The sequence below is a fragment of the Balaenoptera acutorostrata genome, chromosome 20, assembly GCF_949987535.1.
Source record: "Balaenoptera acutorostrata chromosome 20, mBalAcu1.1, whole genome shotgun sequence".
Lineage (NCBI taxonomy): Eukaryota > Metazoa > Chordata > Mammalia > Artiodactyla > Balaenopteridae > Balaenoptera > Balaenoptera acutorostrata.
Window position 1 is genome coordinate 51,933,410 of NC_080083.1, and position 18,432 is coordinate 51,951,841.

At 50.5% G+C, this 18,432-nt stretch overlaps 2 protein-coding genes across 2 annotated transcripts; one reads left to right on the plus strand and one right to left on the minus strand.

Annotated features, from left to right (window-relative positions):
* Nucleotides 1-9,919: 9,919 nt before the first annotated feature.
* CCDC137 (coiled-coil domain containing 137) lies at nucleotides 9,920-15,979 on the minus strand. The gene is made up of 7 exons (XM_057535193.1): nucleotides 15,950-15,979; nucleotides 15,771-15,919; nucleotides 15,215-15,348; nucleotides 13,551-13,773; nucleotides 11,679-11,761; nucleotides 11,448-11,527; nucleotides 9,920-11,273 (listed from the first exon to the last, which is right to left on the minus strand). The coding sequence occupies exons 1-7, from the start codon at nucleotides 15,977-15,979 to the stop codon at nucleotides 11,052-11,054; spliced, it is 921 nt and encodes a 306-aa protein (XP_057391176.1). The 3' UTR covers nucleotides 9,920-11,051.
* A 75-nt stretch (nucleotides 15,980-16,054) lies between these two features.
* Nucleotides 16,055-17,545, plus strand: OXLD1 (oxidoreductase like domain containing 1). The gene is made up of 2 exons (XM_007185859.2): nucleotides 16,055-16,167; nucleotides 16,985-17,545. Exons 1-2 carry the CDS (start codon nucleotides 16,108-16,110, stop codon nucleotides 17,384-17,386), a joined length of 462 nt encoding a protein of 153 aa, XP_007185921.1. The 5' UTR covers nucleotides 16,055-16,107; the 3' UTR covers nucleotides 17,387-17,545.
* Nucleotides 17,546-18,432: the final 887 nt, after the last annotated feature.

Here is an 18,432-nt window from a genome sequence, read left to right on the forward strand (position 1 = left end):
TGAAGTCCGCACACTCTAGGGCCTGTGCTCCGCAACAAGAGAAGCCACTGCAATGAGAAGCCCGTGCACCGCATTGAAGAGTAGCCCCTGCTCACCACAACTAGAGAAAGCCCATGTGCAGCAACAAAGACCCAATGCAGCCAAAAATAAAAAAATAAAAAATAAAAAAAACTTAAAAATAATTATATATTTATATGAAATTTATATACATTATATTTGTATAAAATATAAATATAAAACAATATGTTTAAGATAATTCACTTGCTCACCTGTTAAAAATGGGTAAAAGAAAATAGTTTTAAAATATCAGTAAAATTAGGGGAATTCCCTGGCGGTCCAGTGGTTAGGACTCCGTGCTTTCACTGCAGAGGGCCCAGGTTCAATCCCTGGTCCGGGAAACTAAGATCCTGCAAGACACGTGGCATGGCCAAAAAAAATAAATCAGTAAAATTAGATAATTTAATGAATTGTGAATTTCATTCACAAAGTGATAGTTTTTTAATATTTAGGAGTAAACTGTCAAGAAATGTAAAGGACACATATGAAGGAAACCACAAACTAGCAGCAAGGAACAGAAAAGATTTATATACACAGCGGTTCTTAACTGGGGCAGTTTGGCCCCCAGTGGACAGTCTGGAAATATTTTGGATGGTACAGCTGCAGGGTAGGGGCTGTGCTCCAGCATCTATATGTATCTATAAATATAGAGAGAGGGAGAAAGAATGAAATTCATTTTAAGGAACTACCTCGGGACTTCCCTGGTGGTGCAGTGGTTCGGAATCCGCCTGCCAATGCAGGGGACACAGGTTCGAGCCCTGGTCCGGGAAGATCCCACATTCCGCGGAGCAACTAAGCCCATGTGCCACAATTACTGAGCCTGTGCTCTAGAGCCTGCGAGCCACAACTACTGAAGCCTGCGTGCCACAACTACTGAAGCCCACATGCTCTAGAGCCTGTGCTCTGCAACAAGAGAAGCCACAAGGAGAAGCCCATGCACTGCAAAGAAGAGTAGCCCCTGCTTGACGCAACTAGAGAAGGCCTACGCACAGCAATGAAGACCCAATGCAACCAAAAATAAATAAATAAAAAATAAGTTGAAAAAAATTTTAAAAATAAGAAAAAATTTTAAAAAAGGAACTAGCTCATGTGATTTTGGAGCCTGGCAAGTCCAAAATCTGCAGGATGGGCAGCAGGCTGGTGACCTGGGTTGGTGGTATATTTCCAGTCTGAAGGCCGTCTAGGGCAGATTCCTTCTTGCTTTGAGGGGGAGGTCAGTCTTTTCTATTAAGCTCTTCAACTGATTGGATGAAGCCCACCCACCTGTATTATGGAGGGTAATCTGCCCTACTCATAAGGTCTACTGATGTAAATGTTAATCTCATCTTAAAAACACCTTCACAGAAACATCTAGAATAATGTCTGTCCCATGGTGGACATGAAAGTGAGTTTCTTGGTCTGAAGAAGTGATGGTCTGCTGTCCAAATTGGTGCAATATCTTCTGTTGTGATTCTTTCGTAGTATTCTGAGCATTTGCATCTCACCAGGGCAGCAAAGCACAGTCCAGAGTTGGCGCCTCTTCATGTCAGGACCCCCTGTAACCCCAGGCTTCTGGCATCAGTCTGACTTGCCCCCTATGCTCAGGGCCTGCCCACTAGGGCACCTGCTGTGCAGCCATCTGTGGTCTCGGTGTCTCACGTTGGCAGACGGGACAGTTGTTACTGACATTTTGGGCCTCAGAGGGCCAAGAGGACTACAGGCACCTCAGAGATACTGTGGGTTCCTGTCCAGACCACCGCAATAAAGCGAATATCATAATAAAGCGAGCCACACAAGTATTTTGGTTCCCCAGTGCATAAGTTTGAAATATTGTGAGAATTACCAAAATTTGACACAGAGACATGGAAGTGAGCAAATGCTGTTGGAAAAATGGCATCCATAAACTTGCTTGACACAGGGTTATAACAAACCTTCAATTTGTAAAAAACACATTATCTACAAAGCGTAATAAAATGAGGTCTGCCTGTATGTCTAGATTCAGCCCATCTCTGCGTTGCTGCAGTGCCCCATGTCCACAGGTTTCATGGGCCCAGGTGGCCATCTCACGGAAGCACGTGGGGATAGCTTGTCAGTTCCAGTCACCTTCCAAACCTGGAAAGAGGTTCTTCTGATGGACACTAATATGTCCTACTCTAATGTGCCCCTCAAATTCCCACAGTGATTTCCACAGGGCTGTGCCCCAAATGGGCATCCTTTAATAAGCCAGGTTTCCACTGCCCTCCTGCCTGACCATATAGCCAGGCCACTGGCCACTACCCATGAGTCAGTAATAACTCAAGCATATGGGCTTTTACCACTGCTCAGTTCTTCCATCATTGTTAGAAAAACTGCATGCAATTCAGCCCAAACGAGCTGGTCCACTTTTACCTTCTTCAGTTAGTCTCCATTCTCTGGTCTATACGTAGCAGCTTTCCAAACGAGATGTTGTCCATTCACCTTGGAACTGCCGTCCACAAACCAAACAGCTCTTTGTTGGTCAGTCGAGAGCTGTTGATAGGGCACTGTCCAAGTGAAGGTAGAATCCAGCACTTCCTCATGCAGTTCCAGAGTCAGTGCTGGGGGCAAAAGAGGCTTCCTGCCTCTTACACCTCCTTGCTTTCCCCAGGCAGCTTGGTCTGGTATAAACCATTTCCACTTTCATATTTATATGGAACCCTTCTGGGGACTGCCATCCCCATTAAAGTGTTTCTCTGACGTCGTCCTAGACATCATAGCTTTGTCAGAGCTTAAGATCATCTTATGTCCTTCAGTCATTGGGGTAGCTCCAGTTAATGTCAGGTGGCAAGGTAGTAAACCTTGAGGGGGGTAAACCCCCCTCAAGTGGAAGTTCTCCTGTCCAAAGTCCCAGCAGCCGTCGCTGGGGGGTGCTTACAGGCTCTCACCCTCCACACAGGGCCACCGCACAGAGAATCTGTCCCTGACTAGCACCCCAGCTTCTACCCCCGCACTGTGTGGGCTCAGCCAACCTTACCGGTTCCCATTTAGCATGTCCTGAAAGGCAGTTACATGCCTTCTGTTTTATAAGACTAGGTGGAGGGAATGTCCCCCAGGCAGGTACAATGTCCGTCCCCATAATACAATCAGGTAAAACAGATGCAAACACTTCACTCAATGCCTGTTCACACATGCCAATTCTACACATCTTTCCCTTACTTCCATCAACTCTTACATGCCTAACTGTGGCCTCCGGTGTTTCAGTTTTACAACATTGGGTAGGGGAAGTGTCCCCAGCCATCCCTGTAAAATCCCTGTAAATTCAGGTTGGGAGAGACAACTTCTGTACATAACACTTGTCTAAACATTCCAACTCTCATAACCCCACCAACCGTGACACTGTCACATCCTCTCAGCCTGACTGCATCCAAGTCAGGGCTTCTCCCAGGCTTTTGGTACCACAGTCTTTGGGCTCCTGGGTCAAGGAGTCCTGGAAATTTCTCATCTCCACCCCCTATTTTACCCACTCTTGTGCAGAAGTCCCCAGCGAGGGGTTGAGCCAAGAGGCCCAGGCCTTCAGTCAATCTTTATCTTGCCATGTACAATGCTTGGTGTCAGTCTATTTATCTCTTGTAAAAATAAAATACAGGGCTTCCCTGGTGGCGCAGTGGTTGAGAATCTGCCTGCTAATGCAGGGGGCACGGGTTCGAGCCCTGGTCTGGGAAGATCCCACATGCCGCGGAGCAACTAGGCCCGTGAGCCACAACTACTGAGCCTGCGCGTCTGGAGCCTGTGCTCCACAAGAAGTAGAGGCCGCGATAGTGAGAGGCCCGCGCACCGCAATGAAGAGTGGCCCCCACTTGCCACAGCTAGAGAAAGCCCTCGCACAGAAACGAAGACCCAACACAGCCATAAATAAATAAATAAAAATAAAAAATAAAAAAAAATTAAAAAGGACTTAAAAAAATAAAAATAAAAAAAAAAATAAAATACAGTGTGTGTGTGTGGAAAAAAAAAAAAAATTTTTATCTTGGTTAATTGACCAAACTGTTGACCCAAGTGATTGCTGGTTGGGATTCTCAGTGTAATCTCTGCCTTCCGGCTGTTAAATGTCTCCAAACTGGGGTAAACAGAGCAGACTTGTTTGGGGCCCTTTAATGTTGGGGCCCAGTAGAGGGTCCCTTTGGTCTGCCCAACTTAGGTAGCACTGTATTAAAACCTTTGTTTTAACCCCATCAATGTCTGTTTTATTCATCCCATTTCTTTTTTTTTTTTTTGGCCGCACCGCGCGGCTTGCAAGATCTTAGTTCTCTGACCAGGGATCAAACCTGTGCCCTCTGCAGTGGCAGCTCAGAGTCCTAACCACTGGACCACCAGGGAATTCCCCATCCCATTTCTTAATAACCATCTAAAAGGGGGTGGGGGAAGGGGGAAGTTTGGGGTTAGCAGATGCAAACTATTATATATAGGATGGATAAACAAGGTTCTACTGTATAAGCACAGGGAACTATATTCAATATCCTGTGATAAACTATAATGGAAAATATGAAAAAGAATGTGTGTGTATATATGTATAACAATCACTTTGCTATACAGCAGAAATTAACACAACATTGTAAATCAACTATACTTCAATAAAAATAAATAAATAACCATCTAAAGACTGCTATCCTGCTCATCCCTCCTGATTCCTTTTTTCTGTCTCTTTCAGTATTTGCTCTATTCATCTTCTCATAAGCCTTTAAAAATTTCCACCTTGTTGGGAAGAGTCCCTTCACTCTCCCCTGGGCCTCTCTCCATTCTCTTGTTAGCTAACATATTGTTCTTATTAGCATCTGCAAGACCCTTCAGGGCAAGCTGAGATAGCAAATTCCCTAAGGCTTCCCAAATTATTTTTCGATTTTGCAGTAAGAGGGTGCCCAGGTGAAAGGGGCCCCCTTAATCACAGCATTTACAGTGACCTGGGTAACAGGCATATTCAGCAGCTGAATATCCCGGTCATCATAAAGCCAGTCCCACTGGCTTGCATACAAAGCATATCAGTGGCTTCATCTGGGGTGTTCCACGTGGCATTTACAGGGGGAGTAATATGTTTAGATAAGAGATATAACCATATATTCATATTTCGTTTCTACTTACTGAAAATTCTTCTGCGGCCATTCTTCCTCCATTAAAATCAGTCTTCCTGGGCCAAATTTCACAGGCTTAAAAAACTTTAAGAACATTTGATTTCTTCTTTAAGTCTTCATTTTTTAAAGTCAGGAATGAATTTTACTGTTCTGACTGTAATAGGGAAGAACCTTGTATTCTATGACAAGTTAATCACTAAAGGGATGTTGCCTGTTAGCTTAAATTACACATAATGGCCCATCTCTGGGAACCCTGCCTCCCAGGTAATGAGCATGAAGCTAAAATTCTTTTTTAGAATTTTAAAGTTCTTCACAGCTGCACCTGTGAATGGGTGCAGGCAGAAAGTAACACTCCCCTCCAGTGTCTGGCTGGAACCAGGACTTTTACCCCCTTTCCCTTCAGTATAAAAGCAGCCTGAATTCTAACTTGGGAAGATGGTTCTTTGGGACGCTAGTCCACCACCGTCTCAGTCTGCTGGCTTTCTGGAAAAAGTTGTTATTCCTTGTCCCAACACCTCGTCTCTCAATTTATTGGCCTATCATGTGGCGAGCAGTATGAGCTAGAACTTGGTAGCGTGACCAGTTTTTCTGTTGACTAGTTTTACCAATCCCATTTTTCTCAGGCAAGTTTTTGCACTTTCAGGACTCCCACAGGACACGATTCTCCTGGTGGTCTGGGGTCCTCTTCCCACTGTGCGGTTGGCTGTGTTGTCCGTGGCAGCACCACGCCTCCCTCCACTGGGTAGACGCTGACAGCGTGTAATGATGTCAAACACGTGACAAGTTGAGGACAGTTTTCCACACTAGGGAGACTTGTTCAGCCAAGTGCCCGATGGGGTCGCAACCCTGCAGGATGGTCCTTCTGGAGCCTCAACTCAATTCTGACACAATCCACCCCGAGATACAGATTCCACAGGTTAACAGCACAGTCTTACAAAACTGTAAAACTGCCCCCCCCTTCAGAGGCCAATCACAAGCCTGAGTTGTTACCTCTGTTTTTGACCGACCAGCTATAAATCAGAGGTTCCCAGGACCCCCTCCTCCTCCTTAGTTTGCTAGAGCGGCTCACAGAACTCAGAGACACAGTTTACTTACTAGATCACCAGTTTGTTATAAAAGAAAATAACTCAGCCAGATGGAAGATGCATAGCGCAAGGTATGGGGAAAGGGCAGAGCTCTCATGTCCTCTCCAGTGCACCACTCTCCCCATATCTCCATATGTTCACCAACCTGGAAGCTCTCTAAACCCTGTCCTTTGGGTTTTATAATTGATTGAATCATTAATTCAACTTCTAGGCCCTCTCCCCTCCCCGTAGGTTGGGTAGTAGGGGGTAATTGGAACTCAAAGGTTCTAACCCTCTAATCACAAGGTTGTTTCTCCTGGCAGCCAGCTCCCATCCTTAGGTGAGCTCCAAAAGCCAATTCATTCACCTCATAAGAGACACCTTTGTTGCTCTAATAAGAAAATTCCAAGGGTTTTAAGAGCTCTGTGCCAGAAATGGGGATGAAGACCACATATACATTTATACATAAAGCACACTATCACACGTTGATTCCAAATTATTTTTCAGAATTCTCGTCTCCCTATGGATGTCGAATCTACTGCAGTAGCCATCAACTCTTGTGTTCATTAATGGGCTAAACCAAGACTTTCTTGGTTAAGAGAACTAGAATAGAATGGGAAACTATGTCCTCTCCAGACTTTATTTGGCAAACCTGCACCCTAGATGATTCTACTAAGAAAAAACCCATTAAAATCCTTAATATCCAACTTCAACAGATGGAGTTCCCTAAGCAAAGTCCTCCCAGCCTCCATCATTACTGTAAGAAGCCAGGACATTGGAAGAAAGACTTCTAGAAACCAAAACGCTCCAGGCATCTTCAGTCAACTCATCTTTCCAATGTCCTCCCACTTCTCAGTGATGAGACTCCAAGGAATCTGGAGCTTTTCCAAGCCTCCCTCTTAATCAGCTCAGAGAAACAACTCTCCAGACTGGGAATGAATTTCTATACTGGAGCTACACTCTCAGTGCTCAACCCCATTACTACTGAACAGCCCGTGCCTCGGAGCACAATTCCAATAGTGGAGGTCTCCAATAAACCTCAGCAAGTCATGAAAAAAGACATGAATCCACAGCACTTAGTGCTCTTCCAACAGGAGTGAACATATCATGCCCCTTACACCAGACTGGTGGTAATAAAGTGAGGGGGCTGGTTGACATTGCTGTTTAAAGTGTTGCATATTGTGAATTTTAATACCAGTGTGCAGGCTTCAATGTTGCTTTTCCAAGTAATGAATTCTCAGCAGACGATATCAATTTTTTTTAAATTTTTTGTTTTATTTTTGGCCGCATTGGGTCTTCGTTGCTGCGCACGGGCTTCCTCTGGTTGCGGCGAGCGGGGGCTACGCTTCGTTGTGGTGCGTGGGCTTCTCACTGCGGTGGCTTCTCTCGTTGCAGAGCACAGGCTCTAGGCTTGCGGGCTTCAGTAGTTGCAGCACGCAGGCTCAGTAGTTGTGGCTCGTGGGCTCTAGAGTACAGGCTCAGTAGTTGTGGCGCACGGGCTTAGTTGCTCCGCGGCATGTGGGATCTTCCCGGACCAGGGCTCGAACCCGTGTCCCCTGCATTGGCAGGCGGATTCTTAACCACTGCACCACCAGGGAAGCCCGATGATATCAAATATTATGCAGCATTTTGTGGGAAGCTGTTGGATCCAGGGTTGGTGTCACATTCCCAAAATACAATCCAGAAAAACTGTCCACACTGCTCCCTCCCAGGCGCTCCAAATTGCCTGATGGACCATTCGAGGTTTCACAAGTGGGTTTCACAGAGCTGCCCACCATCTCATGGGTATAAATAATTCCTGGTAACGATTTGCATGTTTCCTCAGTGGACTGAAGCTTTTCCATGTAGACAAGCCACTGCCTCCTCTGTGGCTAAGATCCCATTGGAGAGGAAGGCTTCTTGAACTTCATAGTGATTGGGGAACCCACTTTATTGGTCAAGTGCTACGAGTCTGTGCCATTTGGCCAGTTCTCATCAAAACCCCCTTGGGTCGGAGTAAATGCCAATGAGAACGTGATTGGAAATCTCCCCCTAGTATCAGGAGAGCTGGCTGATGCTGCAGCCCAACAATTATCACTCGACTCACTGGCTAAAATACTTTTAGACAACCACATAGCCTTCGATTTCCTACTTGCTGAATAAGGAGACATTTGTATGATCACAAATACTACCTGGATAAACACTTCTGGAGAAGTAGAAACTCAATTACACAAAATGAGGACACAAGCCCAAATTTCACCTGACTCTCTCTGGTCCTTTGATTTGTTCAGCTGGTTACCTTCAGGTCTAGGGTCATGGTTTAGAACCGTCATACAAACTAAATGTCGTATTATTTTTCATTCTGCTTTGCATATTTTTTATGGTTTTGTTTTGTTTTTGTTTTTGTTTTGGACACACCTCATGGCTTGTGGGGTCTTAGTTCCCCAACCAGGGATTGAACCTGGGCCTTTGTCAGTGAAAGCACAGAGCCCTAACCATTGGACCGCCAGGGAATTCCCCATTTTTAAACTTTGTACATGTTGCCTGTCAACCCCCTGTAGAAATGACACAATGAATAGAATGATGTTGGCTCAATGCCTTGAGATGACTGCCGATGCCTGTACCTTCATAAGACACGATTTTAAGAGTGAAAATGGTTAAGAGTTCCTCCTTTTCCTTTCTTTGTTACTCTAATGTGGGCTCATTTGGTTTCAATCACTATGCACTTTTCCTCTGATGTGAGACATGACGTCCAGGAAAGGTCCTGGTGCTGAGGGACAAAACACAATTCCACTAAAACTGATCAGTGATGTTCTCAAGGAAAGATCTTCATCTAAAGGGGGGAATGTGGAAATGAGCAAAGGAAAGCTCAATCAGAATGGGGTAGAGAAGCTATGACGGGAGGGCTCTCAAGCATGCATCCCTCACCACAGCTCACAGACCCAGCAGGAAGGAAGGTCTCCTTCTAGCCCAGCAACAAGCTACCCACTGATTGCAGCCAATGGAAAACCACCAGGGCCCTCCTAATTTCCTCCTAAAACCTAATAAAAGCTGACCTTCCCTTTGTCTCCTCCAACTTGCCAGTTTGCTTGTCCTGAACTGAAATTCTTCTGATTCCAAATAAACTCATTTTGGCTAAAGACCTTATGCCATTCTTAAGGTCAACACCTTTAACCCGGACTGAGTGTCTTGATGGCTGATCTTACCTGGCTTCTGTCTCTAGGGATGACCCGAGTGTGGGCTCCATTTCTGAGGGGTGATACCCAGCTTGTGGGTCCATCTCTGAGGGGTGACCTCTGGCCTAGTCACCATCTCTGATGGGTGAGATTGGGCCTGGTGACATCCCTGATGGTAAAGCCAGCCTGAGCTAAGTTGACCAGTTTTAGGGGCACTCTGACAAGGGCCTGAGGGAATGTAATTTCCACATTTCATGTGACCAAAGGCAAACTTCCCTCACCACGACCTGTTTTCTCATTGCCACGTTCATACTGTACTTGCACCATATCCAAGAAACACCGGTGTTTCTCAGCGACCCCACCTCACCCCTTGCTCTTGCTGCCCTGCCTGTCTCGGGACCCTATTGTCAGAAGGATGCCAACATTGAATGAGAGATGTGCTGCCTGCCCCAACTGCCATGTGATGGGGGCAAGTCCTGGCTACTGCATGGCAACCAGTGCCTGGTCACCCCACGCAGGGGCCGGGGCCACCTGCCATGCAGAAACACGCCCCTGAAAGAGTGACAGCCCTGATTCCAGGTAGAGCTTCCACAACTTAAATTTTTTAATTCAAAAAAAAAACTTCATTACATAAAATGCAAACTTGGGGAAGAGCAAAACAGATCCCACACAACTCCACACTCATTCTCTAGGATTGCCAGTGCTGAGGCCTGGCGCTGACTGAGCTGTCCAGGCCGTCTCTGCTGGCTAGAGAAGCCCAAGCTGGAGAGAGTGAGGGAGCCCGGCAGCTGTCCTTCTCCAACGGGGCTATGAGTGGCCTGCCCCTGTCCCTCCATGTTCAATTGCTAAGTCTGTAAGCCCCATCCCCATCCTCTCACTTGTATCCCACACCTGAGCAGGATGATAAACCCAGGTGCCCCCTCCTTTGGCACCTGTGGGAGAGTCAAACCTTGCCGGGCCCTGCCCTTGGCAGGAGCTCACATGGCCCCTCTGACCACAAGAAAGTCCTGGGCTGGGCTCCTGTCCTTGCTGTCAAGCCACTCTAGACCTGCTGGAGAGCCCTGCCCTGTCCTCCCCAGGGACCTTGATGACACAAGGACCCGGCCTCCCCAAACCTCGATGTGGGTGGCTCAGTCTCCACACCCAAACATGAGCTGGGGTGGCTCCACCTGCCCTGCGAGGACGTGACAGCAGTGCCGTGAGCTGGTCTAGGTGGCCTAGATGCTGACCCCCGCCCTTTCCCCACACTGGCCTGCTGCCTGCCTCTCGCTCTAGCTGTACTGCTCTGTCGAATGCAGCAGAGCCTCGCTTATTGATTTAGTTAACCTAAATCAGCAGTGTCTACAACTAACTGGTATTTAGGGACAGGACTATGGGATTGGCCCTCTGTAAAGTGGCCCTGGGTTGTGTCTCAGCCTGGACCTCTGTTTCAGAACAAAGCTGTATGTGACGCTAGGCTCAATGGAATGATGCTGGCTGCATCTCACCCAGGCGCTGGCCCCATCTACGGGGGCTCAGGAGACAGACGACGCTCTGTGTGCAACGTGGGGCTGGCGGGTGGTCACTCATGAAACAGCAGCCTTTAGGGAGAAAAAACAGGAGCCCTCTCCCCCACTTGAGTCTCAGGATGTGTGCCAGGGAGAGGACTCTTGACTGCAGGCCATCTGCCCATCTAGCCCCAACCCAGGTGCAGCGTCTCTGGTCCCTCACCATCACAGCTGTGTCTTTGGCTTCTTCCCAGAAGGGAGGTGGGGTGGCTGTGGTGACTGAGTCCCCTGCCGCTGCTGCTGCAGTTTCTTTAGCGCCCTATAGGCGTTCACAGCCCGCTCTCTCTCCTCCGCCACGATCCGCTGTCTGGCCAGAGAGATGGTCAGAGGCTGGGACACACCGCCAGGGCTTAAAAGCATCTTCAGCATCAGCGATTTCTTGCCAGGCTGAGGAAGAGAGAGAGGGAGGTTGAGGCACGGATTCAGGAAGGAGGGGAGGTAACAAAGAGCCTAGGTCAGTCCAATAGCTTAAGCCCAGTGAGAACATGGTGCTCTCCACCTGTGTGCCCTGAACCAGGCAGCCCAAGGGGCAAGAAGGGTAACTCCCCGACCCCTGCTTACCTGGTCCCTACTTGTGCTCATCCTGGGCTTGGCAGTCAGCTCTGGGGGCTGCAGGGCCACCTCACCAAACTTCACCGTGTCTGGAGGGGCAGAGAAGAACAACTGAGGCCTGCTGCCCACACAACCACTGCAGCCCTGGCACCCGGAGCCACTGTCCACCCACCCACCGACCCTGGGGAGACAAAGCTGCCCCAGAACCAGGGCTGACACAACTGCTTTGTGAAGAGCTACCTCGGAGCAGTTCCTGCTCCAGCCTTTCTGCTGCCTTTTCCTCCCTCCTCTGCTGGACCTTATCCAGCCGTCGCTTCTGGAACCTGGGAAGAGAGCACAGTGCGGTTCATTTTCCTAAACTCTCATTTCACTGGACTCAGGAAGAGGCAGAGGTCACCCCTGCCCACGAGGGATGCGTCATGAAAGACCCCAGGTGGCTGCCTCTGAACCCCAGGACCCACAGAGAGCGCTCCGAACCTAGGAGGCCCCTCCAAAGTTCCAAGTCAGGGGTCCTCAGCGGCTGCGGCTGTACCTCTACAGCCCATCGGACAATGTCTGGAGATGTTCTGTGTTGTCACAACGTTGTGGGGAGAGGGGTGCTCCTGGCACCTCATGGGTGGAGGCCAGGAATGCTGCTCAATGCCCTACAGTACAAGGAATGGCCCCCAGCCCAGAGAATCATCAGTCCCAAGTGTCAACTGTGCTGCTGTGTGTAAACGGCCCTGCACAGCATGTGTGACATGGTCCCTTATTGTTACTGGAATCAACGTTCAATGACAGTTTTGGAGATCACTGTGGCTTTAGGTGGTATCTGGGATATGTTTTGTGTGATGCAATTTTCACTGGCTAACGTAAGTACATGTATGATAAGAATCTGGACGTAGGGAAACTCTACAAAGCTGAAAACAATCTAATTTTCACAGCTTTTAAAAAAATTTCTTTTTTTTTTTTTTTTAATTTAGGCCACACCGCATGGCATGCGGGATCTTAGTTCCCCAACCAGGGATCGAATCTGTGCCCCATGAAGCAGAAACTTGGAGTCTTAGCCACTGGACCATCAAGAAAGTGCCCACTTTTAGAGAAATTTCTGATGAAAGCCTGGCTTGATTCATGACAAAAGTTGCAGTAAAGGCAGAAACACATCTCAAAAAGCATTTGTTTGGGCTTCCCTGGTGGCGCAGTGGTTGAGAATCTGCCTGCTAATGCAGGAAACACGGGTTCGAGCCCTGGTCTGGGAAGATCCCACATGCCGCGGAGCAACTAGGCCCGTGAGCCACAACTACTGAGCCTGCGCGTCTGGAGCCTGTGCTCCGCAACAAGAGAGGCCACAATAGTGAGAGGCCCGCGCACCGCGATGAAGAGTGGCCCCCACTTGCCACAACTGGAGAAAGCCATAGCACAAAAACGAAGACCCAACATAGCAATCAATCAGTCAATAAAGAAATCTTAAAAAAAAAAAAAAAGCATTTGTTTGCTGAAACCACTGCCCCAGCTCCCACCCACAGGCTCAGGGAGGTGGCACGCAGCTTGCATCCCAGACTTCTCCAGGGCTGAGGGTAGGGATGGGCAGGGGAGCCGCAGCTGGCGGTGGGCTTCCTCCTGGTGCCAATTTCACCACTTTAGCCACCAGAAAGCTGAGTCTGAGAGGTCACAGAACTTGTACAAATGACATAGCTAGAGGCTCTCAAATCTCTTTTGGGCTGGAAAGGTGAACCCTGGAAACCAGTTTCCGTGGGGCAGGCATAGTCCCCTGACGGCCTGCAGGCCCTCCTGGGAGGACACTGAGCCTCACTGTTTTTCTCCTTCCCTATAACAACTGGCCCGGGGTGGACAGCTGGCCCTCAACCTCACTTAGCTCTTGGACGCCTTGATGCTTTCCAGAGAGAAGCACAGACAGAGCTAGGCCTTCAGAGTTCTATGGGTCCAGAGCCTCCCAGAAGCGCTGAGGTTAAGTGGCTGCGGTACAGAGAAAAACACCCACTGACTCCAGGTCCTGCTCGGCCTGAATCACGGGGTAGGTGGGGTGCCCCTTGGCGACAAGAAGCTGTCAATGCAGAAGAAATCTGTGGGACCCCACAGCCCTGCCTCCCAGCCCCTGCAGCCCCCACTCACGCTTTCTTCCTCTCCGACTTCTCCTTCTTGGGCGCCGCCTGCACCTCAGGCTGCCGGTTGGCCTGGTTCTTGCTGAGGAACAGCACATGCTGCGCCTCCTGCCCCATGCGCTGGACATAGGCCCTGTCGCACTCCCACTTCTTCTGCTTGAACTTGGGTACAGCAATGTCCGGCTCCACTCCCTTTGCTTCCTTCTCCAATGTCTTACTGAAGGCCACCTGGGCTGAGGACAAAGGGAGACCTCAGAGGGGAAAGTCGTGAAGTGAAGGCAGGAGGGAGCAGGTGGTGCTGGGCTGGTCGCCCATGTTCCTCTCCCCTCCCCAGGCCACAGGAAGGGAAGACCAGGCTCACGTGGGAGCTAAAGAGGATCTAAGATGCCAGCTGGGGGTAACCTGGGGTGGGACCCCCACAGCCCACTGGTACACGCCAAAGATGTCCTCTGCAGCTCGGTTGAAAAAGGAAACAGGAAACGACCTAAGTATCCGTCACTAGCTGACTGGCTGAATGAATCCCCCTATGTTCATCCAGAGACGTCACTGCACAGCTGCTGAGAGCTCGGCAGAGCTACGGTAAGGACGTGGAAAGACCTACAAAATCCACTGGTAGCGAAAACCCAGGACACCAAACAATATAGAGAATGAAGGTATAGCTTTCACCTCATAAATATGAGAAAATATGCGTATTTCCCCTGGGAAGGTAAACAAACAACAGTGGTTTCTTTTAGGGGGAGGGAGCAGGATTCAAAGACAGGGAAGGAGGCTACCCCTCACCTCATACCTTTCAGTACTGTTTGATTTCACCACATGTGTAAGTTTATGTCTTTTAAATAAATTAAACCCCAAAAAGAGCTGATTCAATAGAGCATGGTTCAGAATGTGCCATCTTCCATCTGGGCCAGTGCCCTCCTCTACCCCTCCCCTTCCTCAACTCTTTATCTCACTATCACTTTGGTAGCCATCTAACCTCCAATAAAAAGCCTAAGGTTTACAAAGAAATTACAAAACAGCATTGCTGCAAAATCAGTCCCATGTTTGGGAAAACAAATACCTGTATGTGTACACAAGACACAAACACCCTGGACCCCATTCCCCCGCATCTGGAGTGTTATCTCTGGCAGAGGCTGACAGGTGGGCACCCTACCTGACCTTGGGGGAAGGGTGGGAGGGATGAGTTTCTCAGGGGGTCTGATCAATTCCCTCCGTAACCTCTAGAAACCATCCACTTCTCTCCACCATGATTTCTGCACTCAGGTCCAAGGAACCATCATCATTTCTTACTTTCAAGAGCCTCGCTGGCCTGCAGGGTCCTCTCGCCCCCTTGATTGTTACACAGTGACCTTTCCTTCAAGTAAATCTGAACTGACCGTCCCCTCTGATGGATCTCCACTACTCCTGGGAAGGGAAAATCAACACTTCTACCTTGGCCCATGAGGCCCCAGGGGCTCCTTTTGGAGCCTCACCTGAAACCACACTGCCACCTGCTGCCAGCCACCGCTCTGGCCCTGGTGACACCAGTCTTTGGTCAGTCCTCCACATGCTCCTGCACCGTCTGACTGCTGGGGTCTGGCAGATTTCTTCTGCCTGAAACGCCACTGAATACTTGTGCAATTAAGTAGATTCAAACACGCAAGGCTTTATGGCCACCCAGCATGGGCCTGCAGTTACCCTCTTTCTTCCTCTTCTTGTTACTGATGGGGTTTTTCATCTCCTGGCGGCTCCTCATGATCTCTCGGAGCCGAAAAGGGATTTCCTGTTCATCCTGGTTCTTAGGCTTGCAATTCACTTTCTTCTTTTCTTTGCTGGGAAGGAGAACACGGGGGTGAGACACGTCTCCAATCAAGCATAAGCAGAATCAGAGAAACCGAAGCTGAGCCTGGAAAAAGAAACTTCGCAGGCCACCCTGGCCGCTATAGTGCGTGCCGGTCAAGGGAACACGGCCTCGTCCTCGCCCGCCCAGAGGCTGTCCCTGGACCGGTTTCTCACAGGACGCTGGGTGGGGGGCGCTCCGAGAGCCCCAGGGAGGCCCGTCGCTCCCTGACCTCGTCCAGGATAGCAAAGACGGCGCCCCGGAAGGTGACAAGTGCCACACCGGAGACTCCCTCACGCCTCCGCCCACCCGGCTGACCCTCCGGGCCGCCCACCGCACGGACCCCGCAGCGCGCTGGGCCCGGCGCGGGGAGGGGTGCCGGGGAGTCTTCAGGACGATAAGACCGGCACCCACCTGCGCGGCCCCGGCCGTGGCGTCCAATGCTGCTTCCCCGGCTCCTGCTGCCTCCGGCCCTGCGGTCGCCCTGGGCTCCCTAGCCCCGCCGTCCCCACCGTCCCCGCTGGCGCCGCAGCTCGGGGCCGGGCCCCCGCCATCTGCACGCCCTGCACTCAAAGAAGAAGCCACTTCCGCACTCCCGCACGGTCCGGCCCCATGCCCGCCATTTCCGCTTCCTGCGCTCACTGGAGCTGTGCAGCTCCCTGACGGGCCGGGATTGGCCAGAGGGGCCGCCATTCACATCTCGGGCGGGGCCGACTGGGGGGTGCCTGCGCCGTGGGCCAGGCCGTGGGCGATGCTGCTGTGGAGTGTGGCCCGGGGAGGTCTGGCGGTGTCAGTCGGTGCCCGCGGCCTGGCAAGTACCGGCGGGGACGGGGACGGGATGAGTTCGGGAGGCCGGGCCCCGCAGGGGCCGAGAAGCCCCGCTCTCCCGGCATCCGGGCAGAGCCCAGGGTAGTGCCGGCGGGTTCTGAGCTCGTTCCCTCGTCTAGTACCTGTTGAACACCGGCTGTATGCGAAGCCTTTGGGGAGACCTCAGTGAACAAGGAGTTGGTGCTCCTCGCAAGAGGAGTTAGAGAAATAAGTAAAGGTTGCGCCTGTGTTCAGTGCCCTGGAGACAGCGCAGGGAAGGGGACCCGGGGGCCGGGGTGGGGGCCGGAGGTGGGGAGAGGGCTGCCTACTGGCCTTTGGGAATGACTTGGTCTTCTCATGTGACAGAGAGAAACAGGGATGAAGGGGTGATGCGATTAGTCAGGATGCTCACGGGGGAGGGACGTGGCAGTACTGGTTGAGAGGGAGAGGTGGCTGTGTGGGCTGGAGCTCACAGGCTTCTGCCCCCGCCGTACTCCTGTCCACCAGGCAGAGCCATCTTAGCTGGAGGTGCAGTCTCAACCCCCACCACATGCTGGAGGGCACGCCTAGTGCGAGGCCTTGAACCCAGCATTTCTCATGAACCTGTGGCTCATCCTCGTACCAAGTGTTACATCCATTTTACAAATGGGAAACTGAGTCTATGGGTGAAGTAACTTGTTTAAGGTTACGCAGGAAGTGAGGAAGCTGAGAAAGACATGGAGCCCCCTGCCAGTGACAGGAGGCCGAAATTTCCCCAGAGCTGGAGGCAGGCGGAGACTTACCAGCTTCCTGGAGACTCATGTGCTTATCTGAATCCTTAGGGGCCACTATCCAGCTGGGACTGGGGCCAAAGGCTTCCTGGAGGTGGCAGCATTCTTCACAGGATCCGAGTCCGTGAAGGCCACAGAGAGTTCAGGAAGGACCATGTGGAGGTGGGCTCCCAAGCAGGTGCAGCAGGCACTGGGCAGCCCGAGACCTCCCTGCCTGGTGGGGACCCCTCAGAGCCCCTGTACCCGCCACCCCCTGAGCTCCAGCCCCCCACCAACTGCTGCATGAGCGGCTGCCCCAACTGCGTGTGGGTGGAATACGCAGACGCACTGCTGCAGCACTACCAGGATGGCGGGGAGCGGGCCCTGGCCGCCCTGGAGGAACACGTGGCTGATGAGAACCTCAAGGCCTTCCTCCGGATGGAGATCCGGCTCCGTGTGAGGAGTGGGAGCTGAGCCGCCTGGCCGGACAGCCTCACCTCGACAGACTCCTCGTCAGGATGCAGCGCAGCCTCCTTTATCCACGGCCCCTTTGTGCAGCTGGTGTCGACGGGAACAGGAAGAGTTGTCTATTGACTTTGCCTGAGAATAAATAAGCTCTGTGTGGTGGTTAGACAGGAGGCTTTTGTGTTGTCATCCATAGGCGTGTATCACCTCAAAGAAAGCACGTGCAGATGTCATTGTATGTCCACTGGGCACCTACAGGCTTCACCAACCTGTGAGGTTGGCTAAACCTGTTTCCTTGACTATTCAAGTGACAGTGACCCCAGGGGCCCCCTTCTATGTCCCAGCATCCCAGAAGTCCCAAAGGTCAGCTCTGGTTATTCTCAGTGGTGCGGCAGAGGGAGGACCATCCGGTCCTGAGAGGTTGCTGTTAGCAAAGCTCTGGCAGGCACACATGCCCGCAGGTGGCCTGGAATGTGCCCCATTCATCCAGCTGCAGGCTTTCAAGCTCTGATACCAGTGGCCTGGACGGACAGGGTTAAATGAATTTATGCCTGTTTTATCTTCTCTCATTTAAGGGAAAAGCTTGGGTTGTTATAAGGCTTCACAAAGAATTTGAGCTGATAAGCAGGCATTCCCAGGTAGGGGCCTTCAATGTAAAACCAGAGTTTCCCACAGAGACAGATCTGTGGACCAGAGAATGAAACCACACAGCCACAAAATGTGCTGCTGTGCTAATGCCTGGGGATACACCCGGTAGTGTGGGCTGTCTTGGCCAGCTAGTGATGTCATCCAGAAGCAGTTTTGGTTGGTTCAGAGAAACATGATTATAGCAATACATGTTTGTTACACTTTGACAGAGAGCATCTACTCCAACCCTGTCCTACAGATTTGAAAATGGCCCAGGAAGAGAAAGATTTCCCTGGAGACAAAAGCACAGCAGAGCCTGGTGGGCTTGGGGCCCCTGAAGGGGTCTACAACATGGAGGTGGTTTATCTCAGAGATGTTGGAAGAGGTTTACTGTATTTTTCTCAAAAACACATATTTGTGAAAGATTT